The sequence below is a fragment of the Larus michahellis genome, chromosome 1, assembly GCF_964199755.1.
Source record: "Larus michahellis chromosome 1, bLarMic1.1, whole genome shotgun sequence".
In the NCBI taxonomy this organism is placed as follows: domain Eukaryota; kingdom Metazoa; phylum Chordata; class Aves; order Charadriiformes; family Laridae; genus Larus; species Larus michahellis.
Genome location: NC_133896.1, coordinates 204,483,046 through 204,502,043, shown reverse-complemented (window position 1 = coordinate 204,502,043; position 18,998 = coordinate 204,483,046). Strand labels below are relative to the sequence as shown.

Genomic DNA, 18,998 nt, shown 5'->3' with positions numbered 1-18,998 from the left:
AGCTAGAATTTATCCATTCCAGCACTGCGTAGCTGGCAGGAGCCTTAGCCACTGCTTGCTGACTCAGAGGAAAGCCATCTCTGGAGTTGCGCTGCCCAAAGCTCCACAGCTGTTTACCTTCTATTATTTTGTGAAGGGATTTTTTAATATTCGGTTTCCCTGCTAGGAGAAACAACAACGGTGAAGCCACAAATTTAATACAAAACTCAAATGCTCAGCTAACGTAACATACTAACTTCTTTAAAACTAACGAAGTTGTACCAATTTATAGCAGCACAAGAACTGGCTCAAAGTATTTCACATGTTTTTGCCTGCCCAGCAACTACCAAGCTGTCATGCCACCAGTACCACGGGCCCTTCATAGCTCTGATTCTTTATCGATCTCATCTAGGTAGTATTCATCATCGGTGGTGGTATCACTGTCTGAGTCTGAATAAGCTGCTGGGTCTTCCTGGTAGATATCAGTTGGCTCTCGGGGGGATGAAGCAGCTGATGACATCTTGCTCCCAGCAGAACTGGAGCTCAAAAGCTCAGCCCTGTTTATAGAAGGGGTCTCTCCATCTCTGAACGCACCAGGGTTATTAAGAAGACAAGGTCTCCATAATCGCCCTTCTGTGAGTGACCTCTTGATATTTTCCAGGAAAGCCAACTGTTGTTCTTTGCCAAATATACCAAATTCAACAGAAGGATACATCAAATTTCTAGTGCTGTAACATTTCTCATCGTCCGACGCCCAGTTTTCATTTTCATCACAAGACAACAGCTCCGAGTAAGATTTAATTCTCTTCCCGTGTATACCATCTTTTGGTAGAATATTGCTTCCCGAGGCAAAGGTCTCGTGGGAATCTTGAGCACAAATGCTCTCAGAAAGGTGACGCTCACGCTGACTTTTGGCGTGACTCTTGCGCAACTGATAGCTGTGCAAGTTAGCATTTTTTAAGCTAGCAGACTGAGAGGTATTTTGACGCTGACCAAGCACTGTCTGGGAAGTCAAGTTTTTCTCTGGACATATGTCTGCCTGCAAGCAGCTGCTTACATATGTGTTTGAGTTTTTGTCAGTTAAATGTGGCAAGGGAGGAGTGCAGGCACGACTGCTAGCTCTTCTTTTCTCATCGTCCGGTGGGTCTGATGCAGTAGCACTGGGAGAGATGGGCTGGCTTTTGCTTTCTAACCTGAGATCAAGTGTGTGGGAATTCTTATTTCTTGTGGTTACTGTTTTATCTGGAAACAGGGTTGTAAGACTTGGACTATTTTTCACTTTCACTGTCGTTTTTTTGGGACTGATGGCTTCCTTCTGGGTGTATGAGCTTGTAAAAGACCTCCAATTGCTATTAACAAGCAAAGAAGGATCATTCTGATTTTCAGTCTTCTTATTCCCAGCTGTTCTTGGTCTTGGCGTACTCTTATCAGGCTCCAGACTGTGATTCTGATTTTCATTGTCCGACTGCAGGAATGGCTGATGGGAATCCGTTGAAATCAATGAGTCAAGGGACACGTCGACCTCTAAAGAAGCGGCACTTCCATCGTTCTGTGAAAAAATGTTACTTATGTGTGGCTTGGGGGGTAAATTTTTACTTGAAAATTTTCGACTTGTTTTGTACACAGCTGCCAGTTTATTTTTAATTGAAGGTCTGTTTTTCCTTTTTTCTATATCTTTGACTTTGTCTCTTGTGCAGCCAGAGAGAAGCTTGTTCTCATCTTCTGCACTCTGTGTTATCTTCTGATCTTGTGTAACCCTGAGGATTTTATCTTTACAGTTAATATTCAGGCTGCCTTCACTGTACTTCTCTGTTTCCTGCACACCACTATCATCTCTACCCATCTGAGTACTCTGTGAGTTTTGCTCTTTTTTAATTTTTGAATTCTTTAATTCACCTATATCTGTGCTAATCCCTTCATCTAGCTGAAATAACGTATCAGCACTGGAAGCTGTGCTTACCTCAGATGCTTTGTTCCGAGACTCTGAAAGCACTTTGCTACCAGAGTTTAAATAATTTGCATTTTTTCTTGAACTGTCAGCCCTTAGTTGCAGTCCACTACACTTATTATACTGAGGGGTGGTTTGGTGTAGGAGATTTACTCTCTGTTTGACTTCGGTACTATCCCTGTATGTGTCTTCCACAGGAGGAAGCGGCATGTCAGCACGCTCTGTGTTACCGTTCCTTCCAAGGGAACTCTTCTCTGCTGGGTGCAGGAGTAAGCTATTCAGATTTTTATCGGTGTTCACTTTAGGGGACTGACAGCAGTTTTCAGAGTTTCCCTTCTGTATATTTTTATTTGTTGAAATAGAATACAAAGGACTCTCTAAACGTCTGCCTGGCTTGGGAGGGGTTGATAAAGTGGACATTAGCGGTGTGGCTGTTTGTAAAACTTCCTTCTTTTCTTTTAGACGTATTTCTGTATTTTGGCTGCTTGAAGCATCAGAAATAGCCTTACCTGACTTAGCCACTATTGCAGTGGATTGCGGACCACCAAAAGAAATTTCTTCTGTCACCGTGTCAGAAGACACATTTTCTGCTACTGACAAATCTGCTGAGCTATCTTTCCTGTTATGTGCTATACTCATTGACTTTGAAGTACGTACCTTCTCAGAGCTGGGAGCTTCACTATCAACAGCAGTTCCTAAGTTTTGAGGTGTGACCAAAGCTGAAGACACTTGGTCAGAAGAATATGAAGGCACCTCTTTTTCCAAAGTACTGGGGAAAAACAAATTTGCTAAACTCACATGACCTTCATTTTTCTTGTTTTGTATTCTTGGTGACTGAGCGTTTTCCTTGGGACAAGGTAAATCTGTATCCTCTGGATTATCTCTAAAGAGGCTACAAAATGTTCTTGAATGTCTCCGTGGTAACGTGTAATAAATTGAAACTAGTTCATGATACTTGACATGATCTTCATCAACACAAACTGTAAATGTGCTTGTAGTTTTATATTTCTGCAAAAAATTTCCCCTCTCCTTACAATCTGAAAACACAGAGGATTCTCTTCGACTTAGATGTTTACATCTGTCTGTCAGTTCAACTGATGTACTACCACCTACTGAATCATTACGACTTTTGGTTAAAGGACTGGGGTAATCTTTTTCTTTGTTACTTGTAGCAGCATTTAATGATGCTGATGTTAAAAAGGAAGGGTTTGAGTCTAAACAAGACACATCTCTTTGATTAGAACAAAAGGCATCAGCTCTACGTGGAGCTTCAGACCTTAAACAATTGTACGCTGTTCTACTTTCTCTAGGCAAAGAGATGGGTGTATCTGACATACTACTACCAGCAATGCTAGCTGATTTTCTAGGCAAAGTGTAATAAATAACAAGTGGGTCAGGAGATTTGGGGCTTTTTCTGCTAGGGGAGCCAGTAATGCTGCAGCTACTGTTATGTCTCAGCAAGCTGTCTTGCTTGTGAAGCCTTTCAATACAAGGTGAATTACTCACTTCTTTTTCAAGGCAAAAATAACTTAAACTATGTTCAGAGGTCTTGGGTTCTCCATCAGAGCTATGCATATAAATATTTTCAGAATTTCCATTTTGTGGAGAACTAGTAGTGAATTGTCCATTGCAGTCCTTAGTAACTAAAGTGCTTGTATTTTGCGGTGTTTTCTGTGAAATCTTTTTGGTAACACCTATTCTGCTCACTTGAGCTGTTTTTCCACCTTCTGCTTGAGATTCAGTAACTGTGCAATTTACTGAAGAGCTACTTAGTGTTCCTAAACATTTAGAATTGTCTTTATGAGAAAGCGCTTGTGCAGAGCTTTGTGAGGAGCGAGATGAACGTTCAGGAGGACAGGACAACATGCTTTGACAGTTTGCCAGTTTTTCAGTGGATGGAGCAGAAGCAACATTCAGCAGTGAGGGGTGCCTCTTTGGAGTAGCTTGGTCAATGGCTTCTGCACTCCGATTATCCTGTTTGATGCTCCCTCTTTTTGCTGCATAATGCAGATTATGTTCCCATTCTTTCTGACTTGGAAGACGAGGTTCCTTCTTGCTCTCATCAGCTGGCAAAACACAGGGAGGCTGTCTGAACACACTGTTGGGTGGGCAATTGTTTTCCTTCATTTTTACATGTCTTTTATCACCGTTTGATGTATGTATTTTTGCAATATCTCCTCTGGCAGTGACTTGGGTTTGTCTCTTTGATCTCATTGTGTTAAAGAGAGATGCATCACTTTGCAACGTGGCAGAAGCAGAGATGTTAGAAGGAAAACTCTGGGTGTTGATGTAGTTTGTATCTGCTTGTTGAGAAACTGACTGTAACGGTATGTCTTCATCTGGCTGTTTCATACCTTCAACCTTTTCTAGTTGTGTAAAGTCTACCTTAGTACTTCTTTGGGTAAGGATGACTGAATTCCTGTTCAGTCCTACAGGTTTTGTTTGGTCCTTCAAATTAGGAAAGACTGACTCATCGGTTCTGATACTAGATGAAGAAACCGAAGAGTTACAACTTAGCCAAGGCTGACAGCCATCGGTGAATTCTGAAAAAGTTCTATTTGCACTTCTTGTTATCCTTTTGATATTCATATTTTCTGGAGAATACATGTGAAAATCGTTCTGCAAGCGCTGTGAACCAAAGTTGGCATTCTTTGTATGTGCCCACTGCTGGTCATTTAAACTAGCCATAAACATTTCAAAGCTGGCATCAGGGGAAATAAATGCTTCATCACTGTGGTACTGAGGAATATCGGCCCAAGAAGGATAGCTGTCTTTTTTTCCATAAGGAGAATTTTTTTGGTTTGCATACCACTTGCCATGAGAAGAAGTATCTCTGTAGTAGGATCCAGAGAGATTATTTTCTGAATTGTATAACGGATAATTTTCCCAGTTATCAAAGGGCAACGGAGAAGTCGCTTTGTCAGGGCAACTAATTCTGCTAAAGCAATTACTGCTTGAAATAGATCTTCTGTAGTGATGTTTTGGGTGGTAACATGCATATTTCTTGGTTTCTTGCAAAGAGCTAGGATATCTACCGTGGTCTGTAGCATGAAACTCCATCAGTGACTGCGTTCTAAACATTTTTTCTTGAGCCGATGTTTGTCCAGGAGAGTCTGGTGTGTTGTTCCATACAATAGAAGACAGAGGAATTCTCTTTGGGTTCTGTCGAGCAAACCTTGGTACAAAACCATTGTTGCTCTCCCTTGCCAACGGATGTTGTAAACTAGATGCTGATAGCTGGTCAGAAGATACTGATGATGGACATCTTCGAAGGGAACATACAGAGTAACTTCTGCCAGCTGTACCCCTGTTCAGACAACTCTTGTGCCTAAATCCACTGTTATGTGTTATGGAAGGAGGATATAAGCTACCTTCTGAAGACCGTCCGAAAGAAACAGAAGACAGCCTTCTGCTTAGTGGAGGAGGATTTCCATCAACTGGATCACCATATTTGTAATCTTCTTGAAAGGCTGTCTGGTGCCAGTTTATATATGCACTGTGTAATTTCCTTGGTCTGATGAAAATCTTGTGTTCATCTTTGGCTCTTATTGTTCTCAGCCCATCTGGGAAAAATGTGCTAGGCATGTCACTCCAGTCATTTCTGTGTTGCCCCCTACTAGCAGTCTGTCTCTTTGAAGTAGGGAATGCGGTACTGTATTGGACACTTGATGCACTGCTAGTAGAAACTGTCCTGTCCAATGGGTCTTGGGCTTGTTCCTGGGCCAGCTGGTCATCCAGATCATTTAGAACTGCACAGGAAAAAAAAAAGATACTTGCTTTGGCTTTCTTTAATAATCTTCTGACTATTTATGTTAAAAAGTTTCATGTACTACATTAATAATCAGACTGGTTTTGAAAGGATCAGCTTCTCAGCATTCAAAATCCTTCCCAAACCACATGTTCTTCCTCCACAGGACCTTTCAGCAGTCACCCATTATGACTACAAGTTAAAAAATGCGCTGCTCCATGACTGATCTTAAAACTGCTCTTTATGTAAATGTTAGTCTTTATGCTATTGAAAAGAAAAACAAAACAATCTGAAGTCTGAATTCTTACTCATGAGCTATATGTGTGTGTGTGAGTGAACTTCCCAAACCTAGTTTTTAAGCAGAAAATCCCTGAAAAGAATTCACTAGGCAAACATGGACCTTTCTGCATGTTCACAAAGCACAGTTATGATGTAACTGTAAGAAAACACAGAATCCTACAAACAATCAAACAAGCATATTCAGTAGTCTGGCATGTCCACCATTTGTTTCATTCAGAAAAGAAATTCTCCACTAAATTGTAGCTTATTACTTTAAAATGAGCACTGAAAATGACATTTTCTGGATAAAAATAGTAATGAAATAGTTAGGAACCTGTGATTCATTCTAGCAACAAAGCTGTATTTATATATATAGGCAGTTCCAGGCAGTTCCATGAACTGGAATTAAACACTATGCAGCTCAGTTAACCAAGACAGTCATAGACTAAGCGACAGCAATGTATTTAAAGTATTTTTACTGGCCAAAACAATTGTGCCTTTGCTAATTGTATTCTTTTTGTACTTTGAAAATAGCACACATAAGATATAAACACAAATGAGTATGGCTCTTTTGTTACCGAATCCATTTGAATTAAAAAGACTGACTGATCAGTCATTACAGATCTGTGCTAATAGTACAGAATCATGAAGAAATCATTGCTAGGTATGTATAGTTGGAATAAAAGGTGATACAAAAGTACTAAAATTTTCCATTTTTCTAAATTTCTCTTCAGCACAGAAAAAAGAAGACTCATGAGAGAGTCAGTTTAGAACAAGAAAAAAACCAAGTTGTTTCTGAGTCTTCCATTTGGAGGACATCAGCCAAGCTATGTACAGTTTTTCTCTGTCAGTGGGCAACTGTGCACAGTTATGACTGACACCCAAAAGCAGGGACAGGCACGTGAGTTTCAGAAGAACAACTGTCCACCACGCAGTGCTCTCCTCTTCCAGCACTGCCGACTCACCCACTGCTTCCTGATCAATTATGCTTTCAATCTGTGATCTCTTGTCATTTTGGGTGGTAGAAAATAATGTTCATGGAGATTTTTTTTGCATAGGTCTGAGAAAGTTTATGGAAGAACCTGCTGTACTCCCATAGGCTGGGTCTGATCTTGCCTTGCTTCCCAGCAGTGAGGAAAATAACAAAGAACCAGCAACTTTCGACTGGTGCTATAAGGGCTCCCAGAAAGCCAACTGAATGCCATTATGCCTCTTGCTTCTGTGGTTTGAGGCTTTACAATTCATAAAACCAGATCCAGTAATTCATCACTATCAAAATTATGCATGCAGGTAACTGGGATTAAATTCTTCTCACGTAACTCTATGCCTGCATCTAAAGGATGCAGTATGGGCTCCTGTCAGAATCAGCAGAGAGAAATATACACTTTTAAGGTCTGAGTCTTCTGAATTGGATCCGTATGAGACAAAATGCACTCTAAGCATGATTAGTGACATGTTTGAAGTCAATGTCAAGAGTAGACATTTTGCTGTCAGACGAAGTGAGCAAATAGTAGCCACTATGCTAGAAAGTAATGGGCCATATCTTTACAGACCACGCCTTTGCAGAAAATTCTCTGAAACCAGTTGCCACAGTCACTTCTGGTAACAATAATATCAGAACAAAGTAAGGACACACACTTACCAGTGAAAAACTCCTTCTCTAGCTGTTCATTCCATTCCTGCGTACTTTTCTCCATCATTTCATTTTGGTTTGCATCAAAAGAATGACTGCTTGTTTCAGTTGACATTGGGGAATTACACATTTCAGCCTGTTAAAAATTGTAAGGAAACATGAGTTTAATTCTACATGTGGGTTCAAATCACGTTTCATGTTACATCACAAATCATGTCATGAGTCACAGAGGTCAGAGACCCATAGACTCTTTGTGGGTCCATTAAATACTGTATTATTAAAACATACAAGTGAGGATTGTAAAATTGCTTGCATTTTAGAGACTTTTATATATGCAATAAGGAGATTTGCTCATTTGTCCTCATGCTGTAGCATGTTTTGGATACATGAGTTATAATGACCGTATAATAAAGTGCATAGTTTACTTATTTTCTCCATATGCGTCCTTATTGTATTGTATCTCTTAATTTAGTTTTTCCTAATCACTTCTTCCTTGACCAGCACATTTTAAAATTCACACACTGACCTCCCTACAGAGATTTAATCATTTAAAACCACAGTTGATTTTCATATTGCAAGACAGCACTTTAGGGGGCTGTGATAAATTACCTTAGCAGTGGGGAAAATGTCATCCTATTCCCCATCTGAGTTTAGTTTACATGTTAAGCTGGAAAGGTTCCTATCCCATCCATATTTCTCTCACCTCACAGTCTCAGATGGTAGAAGTGCAGACAACTGCTGAACTGCTGATTTATTTTAGCCGAGATTTCCTCCATTTTTTTTTAATAAAATCCCTTATAAAATCCCAATATTTCTAATACTTGACTTGTCTAGCTATGATGGTCCATTTATATAATAGGCAGGATTCTCTGATAAGATTTTGTTCTGTCGTACATTAATATAGATTATCCCTTTGTTTTTGAAATATGAGAGAAGGGAGGTGGCTGAGGTGTCCATTTTATCTCCTCTGTACCTTTGATTATATACTGCATACCTTCTTAATCCCCTCTGTGATTATACTACACAATTGAAGAGGAAGAAAGACATGCTAGTAATACAGGATAATAGAGCAATTAAAATAGCAAACATCATCCTTGGAGGAAATCTGTTTATTTCAACAGTGCGCACTTAAATTACATCAGAAATAAATCTGTCGTTTCATCCTTAAATTGAGCTTGTGCCTATAAAATGGAACAGTCAGCCAAAAAATAATTTCCTACTGTCAAAATTTACATTTTCACAGTAATTCTGTACATGGAAACATTGCAGAAGAGGCTCTAGCTTACTGCCTGCCCAAACCAGCTACTCTTTTTCATCCCTGTACAAATGAAAGAAACAAAGTAAATACACTAGACTATTTATTCAGAGTGAGTTTTGACCTATTGGCAGGTTGGTTACAGTTGCCAAAATATGCGATGGTTTTAGCCTAGGAAATTATCCATGTAATTATTCCGTCATTATGAGAGAACTGAAACCTGACCAGAGCTAGACGTAGGGCTCACCTAGGGAAGCTTTGGACTTGGACAGTTAACAGGACAAGCTCATAATGCTGCATTCAACAGGTTCACAACACAGACATTTTACTCAGTGGTTAAAACAAGAACTGCAAGAATTCTATTTAAACAGGTGTTATATCAACAGCCTAAACAAAGGGGACTAGTTTTTGAAGAAACTGTTGTTATAACATTGCTGACAATAAAGTTGATAAGCTACTTACCGTTGCCATTTCTTCCACTGCTGAAGATGGGCTAGCAGAAGTGTCATATCTGTAAGCAGAAGGATTTAAATATTGGATTTGAAAAGGAACGTGATGTAATTTTACCAGGAGTAAAATCCAGCAGTTTCTCTTTCACAACTATTGAGAAACATCTGAAAAATGATTGCTCTGTGAAGAATCCATCCTTTCCCCCAAAAAAATCCTGCTAACAAAAACACACTGGGGAAATGTACCATCCACTTTGGCCTTGTCATCTTGCAAATGTCGTAGCTGCAGAACCCAGAATGAACTCAACCCACTGACATCTGCAACGGCCATGAAGTAATTGTTTCAGTCCAGCATTACGATAAGATGATATTACTTCCTTTTCCAAACTACAATAATTTAGTAAGTACTAGGAATAGCCGAAGTGAACTACTTGTAAATCTGTAAGTGGTTTGCATCTGTAATTTTATTGTTTTCTTTTCCATTTCACCCTGCTCAGATGCAGAGCTGTGCTGTGCCCCTGTGAAGGAGGAGAGACAGGCAGCAGATTGATTTTGGTGTGAATTTTGAAACTTGTTGCTATTCTCCCAAAACGGTCTTTATGTACCAATTTTTAACACGTGGTAGATGGCTTGTCTGCTTTCCCAAGCCATAAGGACTGCAAAGGCTTGGCAGAGAACTGGCTAGAGCATCTGTGAGTAATGCAGTGGTTAGAACAAGCCGAGAAGCCCTGAACATAAAAGGTATTCTGTTCTACAGGGTGACTTGCAGACATACAAAATAAACTAAAGAAAGAAGAACAAGGACTTGACTTCACTGAGCCCATTCAAGTCTGCAGATCCTTATTTTACAACTAAGCAAACCCAGTCCCTTCAAAAGCCCTGAAGGAAATTTTGCTCAGCTTGTGCTTGTTGCCAGTTCTTCCTTGTCTCAGAAACTGTTTTTTCCCAGGAAGTTAATTCTTGAGAGAAAGTGAAGTAGGGAAAGACAGTTCTGCTCAGTCCTGTTTGTCTCAAAGTCTCTTTGAATGACCTTGTTCTTAGGCTCTTAAAACCTTCTTGTGCTCAGGCAGACTACTTTATTGTGCTTCAACAGCAAGTATAAACCGGCTTGTTGGCAGGTTCTTTGTGGCCCAGCCTTTCCTCCTGAAGTGCTTTGTCATTTGTTTGCAATGTGCTTGCAGGCAGGGAAGAACAGTTGAGAGGTGCAATTTGTTTTTGCTTCTGTAATTGTGAACTGTAAAACCAGGATTCCTCTCTGACATGGGGTCCAACTGAAACCAAAGCAAACAAGCCTGCTGACCTCAGTGGGCTTAGGATCCGGCCAGACAATCTGAATCTGAAATTACTAATTTTTCCTTCCAGCACTGAATATGAACAGCCATTAATTCAGTGGATTACCGCTCCCCGTGAATGAAGTTTACAGAACCAGGACTCAGAGATGTATGTAGCTCTTCCTTTAAACTAATATAACATCGAATATGTTTTAATGCTTCTACAACAAATTAAGAATGAAACTTCTGTTTCAGAGTTTTTACAATGATTTCCTGCAAACCAAGCTCATTGAAATCCTGTGGCTTAGCTAGTTACCTTAATTTTAATTATATGCATAGCAAAAATGTAAAAGCTTTGTTATAAGCACTCTCCTTCAGCTTTACTGTGCAAAGCTGCTCTGCAGTTCTCCCCAGTTGGTGCTGTGCCTGGTGTTGCGTTAATTGCTCCTTGCAATGAAGCTACATGCAGTAGACATGTTAGTTAGAAATGTCTTCTGATAGTCTAGGCAAAAACTAAATTTTCATTTGCACCTCTGGCATTATTCTAAATTCTACCATGTCTTTGTTGTCACTGTTCTTTCAGAAATAACTGATCATTGCATCCTGCTTTATTTTCCTCCCTGCCAACTTATACAGACAAGGTTATTTTAATCTTTTCCCTCCACTTCTCAAACTGCCTCATTATTTTTTCTGAACTCTTTTTAAGTTTTTCAGCATTTCAAAATTAAAGTTTGCTTACTTCCAGAGAAATACTGCTTAATTTTAGGAAAAAGTAATTCAGTTTCTTTTTTGGTTAAGGATATTGAGCAATGTTTACATTATTCCCCCCACACACGCACACATACATACACATGGACTTGTAAACATTATCTATTATTCATAAATAGAAAATAAGTTAAATTACTGCTCAAGTTCAGAAATATTTGCCATCAGAAAAATACCACTCACTACGGAAAACAAGAAATTATATTTTATACTTTTTCACTTATATGCATATGTATCTTTTTATGACAACCAAGTGTAAGATTAAAAGTAAAAGATGACTCTACTTACTACTATCTCTACTGGTAACAATAATATGAACCCATGAATTAAAATCTGCTGCGAATTAGTATTTTCACTGAAGCACCTGTCCTCCCCAGGTCTTCTCCCAGTTGTCTAGTGTCAGTCTAATCCATTTTCTTCTATACTATTCTTATCAGTGCTACATAAGAAACCAGCCAAGCAACAAACACATAACTCAGATATGCTGAAAACACAATTAAACAGCATTTCTTTTCCCATATGAATCACACTTACATATTAGAAAGGAATAAGGATGAATTCAAGAACACCGAACACCTTTGAACCAAAAGTGATCAAACATTTCACTACCTTCAGACTACAGTTACAAACCTTTTATTAGCATCTTCTGCATCTCCACATAAGCATACTTCTTTTTGCAGCATCCATAATTTATTCTCACAGCAAAACACCACCAAAGCTGACGAAACTGTCTCTCCAGTACAGGAAGGACCCTCTAAACAGCCATTAATGTTTAGCTATTTAAAAGCTTCTGCCAGTTAGGCTTACTTACAGGATTTACCGGGCTGCCTCCTATTGTATTTCACTAGCTCTCCCAAATAACTCTACCTGGTGAGAGGCAGATTATTTCAGTGCTTTGTCTATGCATAAAGCAAACCACATGCCACGGCAACACCTAGAAGAGGGTGGGGGAAGTTTTCGACAGAGAGGCGTGACTAGAAAATGTAGCAATCAGCTCAGTTACACGTCAGGATTGACTTGTTTATTTTTCAAGCTGCTCTTGGTAAGAAATCAAAGGCATCTGAGCCTGAGATAGGATAGATTTTCTGTGGAAAAGCCAGGTTAAACACATCTTAAAAAAGCTGATGCAATGAGTAGGCATGGTTTATTTTATGATCTTCTTAAATTAAGAAATCATTTCAATGCTTAGATTCTACAGCAAAGCCTAGACCTTTGCTTGTGTGTTGGCTACCTTATCGTGCACCAGGATAAAGAAGGCGCCCCTGAAATCTGATTCTCAGTTACACAAGTGCCCCTTTATTCTGCAGGTCTGGTGTTGGTGTGTCCCAGCATAAGGGACATTACCATGTCACAGGAAAGAGGAGGGAGCAGATGACACGTATGGAACAGGGTTAAAACATCGCAATTTTTTTCTATGCTGTGTTGCTATGTAGGAGAATTGTTGCCAGTAAACATCCACAAAGCTAACCTCACGGCTTCTATTCAAACCTCTCCTTAAATCTCCTTCTGCTTTGATACAAACACTCCACAATGGCAAGCTGCTGTGCTACAAAACCTACATATCAGACTAATCATCATTTCTTTAGAGGCTTGCATTCCCTGTCATTGTTCATTATAGCTGTTCCTTGTCTTAGCGTCATGCCACCTAGGAGCCTCAGGCATGGACCAGAATACCAGCCTGAGACTCAGAGAGTGAAAATCAGCTCTTTGAGACAAAGATCTTGCAGCTTCATACTTAGATTTCACAGCACCTTTACCTATGATTGCCAGTCCCAAGCATTACCCTAAGACGCACACAAAACCAGTAATATTTCACTCAGGTGTTGCTGACAGACAGGACCATACAGGACAAAAGTTAGGAGAGAACCATCAGCCTAACTAGCCTGAGCATAGCCCCACGTTCCCTCTGAACAGCAGCTTTAGCCCCGTGGATGGCAAGGGAGAAGGGTGCTCTACAAACAGCAGCTCCGGCACTGCATATGAGACCATCTTTGGTTCAGATCCAGTTGAAACCAAAGCCCTGATGAAGCACGTAAGACAAAAGCACTGGAGAGCTGCCCTGTTTGCCCAGCTAGAGCTAAAGCTGCAGGCGTGCCTCGCAGCTGCCTCTGGGCTAGAAATGGTGGGAACTGATGCAGCAGAGCTGCCTGGGGCTGGTACTCTCTGCCATGGCCTGGGAAAGCTATGCTTTCCTGTTACATCACAGCCACAGGGCACTAGATCTCCATGCGACTTACACCTTGTCCTCTTGAGAGGCAATGAAATAACATGCAGCTGCTGCTAAGTCTAGGGGCCTTCATACGCTTAAAGCCTGAGCAAAATAGCTTTAGCCAAGAGACTTTACCTATTACTTGCCACTTAGTCCTCATTCTTCTGACACAGAACAGATAATCTGTCATTACATGACCAAGTAAAATCCCAGTCTTCCCAGTGAGGTGAAAGGCAAGAGACTGGAAAAACAATTTTAACAAGGTTTTCTAAGCAAAACACAGCACAATTCATAGACTTTTTTAAAAGCTGGGAATAATGTATGTTCTGATTATAGCTCACCGTGGTTGCTTCTGAGTCTGGTTTTTCCTAGATTTTCTGAAGGAGAAAAGCCAAGCAAAAGGTGATCTGAACCCCAGAAAGGAAGCTGAAGTGTTCTTTTGTGCTTGAGGATTTGTGCGAGATGACATTTTTAATTCTTTATGATCTAAAAATATTATAAAAATGTTATTCGTTTCAAGTTCTTACTGAATACAGTATTAAAATATACATAAAAAAGTTATGTCTTCATAAACAATTTTCTTTTGCTTACCTTTTATGACAGAAAAATCCAGTTTTGTTAACATTTTTGGACAGACTACATGACATGCTGGTTTATAATGACTAACTAGAAGACTAAGAGAAAGATAAACAGGACTAAAGTTTCAAGAAGTATTATTGGGTTTGGGTGATGCACGTGAGAGAAATGAGGCTGATTTTCAGAAAGTAATCAGCACCCAACAATTTGAAAACCAGAACCATTTTAAAATATAGGCAAATTCGACATTTGAAAATTGAGGCACCCACAATCATTAGTCACTTTCTTCTCGTGTTTGTAAGAAATGTAAATGTGACAACCCTGAATATACAATGGTTTAATAGACAGTAATGTAGCTACATAACGGTAATTCAGACTAAGGTGTCTTCTCTATCATACAGTTCTGTATGATGGAGGATTCCCATGGCCACTGGAGTACATTTTTCCTGCTACAAACTGCGTATCAGTACTGTATTTTAAATGCAAGGTATCATGAACGATTTCTTTGGGAAGGTTATGATTTGATTTCTTCAAACAGAAAGTCTCCTCGTAAAAGCAGCTGGCTATTGGTGTGAAGGAGAGGATGACTATTGCTCACAGATTAGGGAAAGAAACTGCAGAGTCTGCTATTAAAATAGGCCACAAGAAACTGGAGGACATGAGGAAACAAGACTTCACTCAGGCATAAGGCATTGCATCTTTTTTTTTTCCATTTAAAACATCACACGCCTGAAACAATAAAACAGCCTGAAAATGGTTTAACTGATGACTGTAGGAGAAAGCAAAACCAGCAATGGGAGCAAAGTGTCACTGATAACAAGAGCAAGGGGCAGCATTTTGGACCTAGTCCAAAATGAAATGAATAATTCATGTCATGTGATTTAAATCCTGTGTGTAATAAATGGCTTTCACTTCAGTGACAATCACCATGTGTTATGAAATGCTGCACCCTTTACCCTTTTTTAGAGCCTAACCTCTTGGTGGCATTGTTTGACTTGACAATGAAGATGACATCAGGAGAGTCCTAACAGCACTCTGCCATAGCCAGGATGGTCTAGGGATATCGACGGGGCAAGGCTTGTGGGTAGAAGTAGTACCTTCTTAGTACCTTTTATTAAACCAACTTAAACAGTTGGAAATATCAGACAAGCCTCTAAGGCACACAACACCTTCTTCAGATCTGAAATAGAAACAGTAGCTTTCAAAGATAAATACCAGAGAACACATGGAATTTAGTTAGCTAATGCATCAATTAGACCATGTCTGAGAGAAAAACAGTAGATAGCTGTGGACTAGAGGGGATGTTGGGGAAAAATGGCCAGGAAAGACAGAGATCTGTTCTGCGTAGGTCTGTATTTTCAGGAAAATTTTTAGGGTTTCACTTTTCTTTTGAAATACATGACTCTACTTCCAGTTGCTATGAAGCACAAACAGGAAGAACTCAATGAAAGACATGCAGAAATGTGAACGGCATAAAAGCATGTATTATGCATGAAAACTACCTGGATGGAAGATGAAAAACATAGTACAGAATGCCATGCTTGGTATAGACACACCATGTTTCTTGTGCATGTTCATTTTGGATGGGTAACAGAACCTGTGAAATGAGATCTCCAGAAGTTCCTTCCTGGTCAGCCCAACTTTCCAGGCTTTGTCACCCGCCCTGGTAATCAGCACTGGCATGCCTGTAGCCCAGTGTTACCAGGAAAAGTTTTCCACCAGTACAGTCAAACCTCCCTCACCCAAATCCACATTACCTACTTATTCCAAATGTCATTTAAGTGCTTCTAGTTTAAGAAAACTAGGTAAAACTGAAACAGTTTTTGTACAAAGTAAACATTACTGCTTTGCTTGTGAAACCACCACTATATTTAGGATAATTAAAGCAACTTCATCTTGGTTAAGAAAGAAATTTTTTACAGTGAGGACAATCAATCACTGGAACAACCTCTCTGGGGATGTGGTGGAGTGCTCATCACTGGAGGTTTACAAGATGTGACTGGACAGGGTGTTAATCTCTTCCAGGCTCCTTTTCCCATGAAAGGTCGGACCAAATGATCTTCCAATGTCCTTCCAACCTGGGCTGTTCTATGATTCTAACTATGGGATAAGAATATCAGGGATTTCCTGTTGTGACTCCCAGCTGTGCTTTTAACAGAACCTGCTTAAAGAAACATAGTCATTTTGAAAATATATCTTTGGTAAAACTTTGACATGAGAAGAAACTCAATGCAATTTCAGAAAGTCCTTAGCTATTACACGCCGAAATGTTCTAAGACATTGGTTTGGTGACCGTTATTGTATAGATAAGGAAATGGAAAAATGTAACTCACTGGCGTTTTTGCTCTTCCTTAGCTGATGCTCTAAGGGTGGTTTTAGCATTCTATTGACATCAGTGTAATTCTGAAATTTTTTTCTTTGTATTTCTTCAAACCATTCTCCAGTCACTCCCTGCAGCCCTGTTTCAGACTTCTTTGTCTTCAGAAGTTTGCTAGAAAGGAAAAAAAATATTTTTAAGCCCTTTTAGATATTACAGGCACATGATTAGGAACCATCCCTGTTGTTCATTTAAGTATTTACAGTATATTTCTACATATAATGACATTTTAAAATACTGTGGGACATGATACATTCACAGCAATTGCATAAAAGTTTTAGTGACAGCAGAATTCTCCAGCTTAATGATGAGATTATGTGACCATGTTAAGTGGACGACTCATATACTTGCATTATTCCTTGCCTTGAAGAAGTGCATCCTTCTTCCTCTCAAAAATGAGGTAATAATTCATAAGCATTATAAAACTAATTGAAAGTAAGATTAAGTTCAGCCAATAATCAAATTAGAATAAATAATACTCTAACAAAGCAATTCTTGAAATATTTATTCTATCATTTAAGCAGACGAATAACAAGATTATTCTGATTTTCAAGAGGCCCCGAGGCTCACTGAGGCCCCAACAGTGAGGGGCCCACCACCCATCTTCTATGCAAGGAGAATAATAAATTGTGAATTCAGATAATAGGTATTCATGCAACATGTTCGACGAGTTTATCACATTTTCCTCATTCCTTGCTGCATAGTGATTCTGCCTGTGTTTAATATGTATGGCACAACTAATAATGAATATGAATGTTCTGCCACGCAGAGGTGAAGCTTGAACAAGCTATACACATGTGGCTGCAACTGCAGAGGCTGTTTAGTAGCAAATTCTAGACCAAGAGGTCACAGGAATGAATTGTTTATCTGGACATAAAAGAACAAGTTACAGTTGCAAAGGATTTGGAATAGTGCAATGGACGTGCAAAGTTACTTGTTTTTAAATTACATTACACAAGTGCCTAAAGTACAGATGCAAACACAGCACATCCACGCCCCGACTGATTCTGATGGCAGCAGAACAAGGCTTTGTGCACAGCCTGGAGATGTAATACCAATGTTTTAGCAAGGCTTTCATGTAAATCTTCCACCTTAATCAGTGGTAAAACCCATGTCTAGGAATAAGATGCTCTCTGAGAACACGAATTATTTCAGTTACCAATTTAAATAAAAAAATCATATTCTCTAAGACAACATTACTTCACAAAAAAAACTTTAAGGATCTAGTCTGGAAATGAATGTATTTCCACCTGGAATTGATACAGGGTATGTTGTCCATACTAGCACCTACTGTTCATCTGGTGGCATCTGAAGAATAGGAGGGCAGGAGAGAGACGTTTTTGGTAAATGAGTGAATGCATCCCTTGAAGATGATTACACAGACACATGCACAAGTACTAGCCATTCGAAATAAACTTATTACAAAGGCAAAAATGTTAATCATCACAGATATTACCGCACCACGGGAGTGACTAAACACCGTAAACGCCATGTGCAGCACGGCAAACAGCCTAGCAGTAACGCCAAACGGGAGGAGGCGATGAACGAAGCGCTCTCCAGCGCCAACTCCATGACCTCACTCCTGTGGCCTCAGCGAAGGGGATCCAAGACACCCGGAGGAGCGCGAGCAGCCGGGGCCAGGCGGGAGGCATTTAGGGGAGTGGCTGCAGACCCAGCGACTGCCCGGGAAACAAGCGCACAGCGGCGCTGCTGCAGCCCCGAGAGCGGAGACCGCCTCTCCCGCCCCATCCCTGGAGTATTTTTAAAAACCAGCCGGAACGAGCTGTTCTTTCCCCGCGATGAGCCCCGGGGCGCCGGGGCCAGGGCGCCACCTGGCGGCGGCGGGTAGAAGCAGAGCCCGGCCGGCCGGTGGCTCGTCGCGGGGCGGGGGGTCTGCAACCCGCGCCCCCGCCGTCGGGAACCTGGCGCTACTTATGTATAAACGCCTAGCTGCTTTACTTCTATGCATTCCACAGAGAAGAAAAAATACAAAAACCCCACACTAAGACTAACATCGCCCATACCAGGCACTGCATGGACATGCCGAAAAATGTATTAAAAGATCTTGCACAAACACGGACTTTAATATTTAAACACTGTAAAGTCTTTAGTGGTACGTGCTTGGCATTATCTGTAGTCATTATCTGTGAGCGTGCCGCTTTTGAGTTGTGCTTTCATCCCCAACTCGTGAAATAAAGCCCTTAAATTGCTTGTGCGTATTTATATTTACACACACATGCAGGCCCATATACTGAACCCTATATAGAGAGTTATGTGAGTACCGAATAATATTAATACGATACATAATATGTAATTGCAACATTGCATGACTATTATATATTTCTCATTTGCGATGACTCCCAGCCAAACCACATCATTTGCCTATATACCTGCTCCGTCAAGTCTACATGCCCCCTCATGATACTAATGAACGACAGTTGTGAACTGGAAGGAAAGCACATCTCAAGAAACAATTACAGCAGAAGATGGTATCTGCAGTCAGTATTGC

At 40.2% G+C, this 18,998-nt stretch overlaps 1 protein-coding gene across 2 annotated transcripts in view; it reads right to left on the bottom strand.

The window, feature by feature from the left end:
* Positions 1-258: 258 nt before the first annotated feature.
* The window catches only part of EXPH5 (exophilin 5), a 34,481-nt gene continuing 15,741 nt past the window's right edge, over positions 259-18,998 (bottom strand). Inside the window, exons 2-6 of one of the 2 annotated variants that reach the window (XM_074570056.1) lie at positions 16,446-16,603; positions 13,878-14,022; positions 9,305-9,353; positions 7,597-7,723; positions 259-5,676 (exon numbers count right to left, since the gene is read on the bottom strand). In XM_074570056.1, the coding sequence (XP_074426157.1) occupies positions 359-5,676; positions 7,597-7,723; positions 9,305-9,353; positions 13,878-14,022; positions 16,446-16,603 (5,797 nt within the window). In that variant the 3' untranslated portion in view covers positions 259-358. Of the gene's footprint in view, positions 5,677-7,596; positions 7,724-9,304; positions 9,354-11,957; positions 12,254-13,877; positions 14,023-16,445; positions 16,604-18,998 lie in introns of those variants that run through there. The other variant, XM_074570065.1, reaches the window with a different exon arrangement.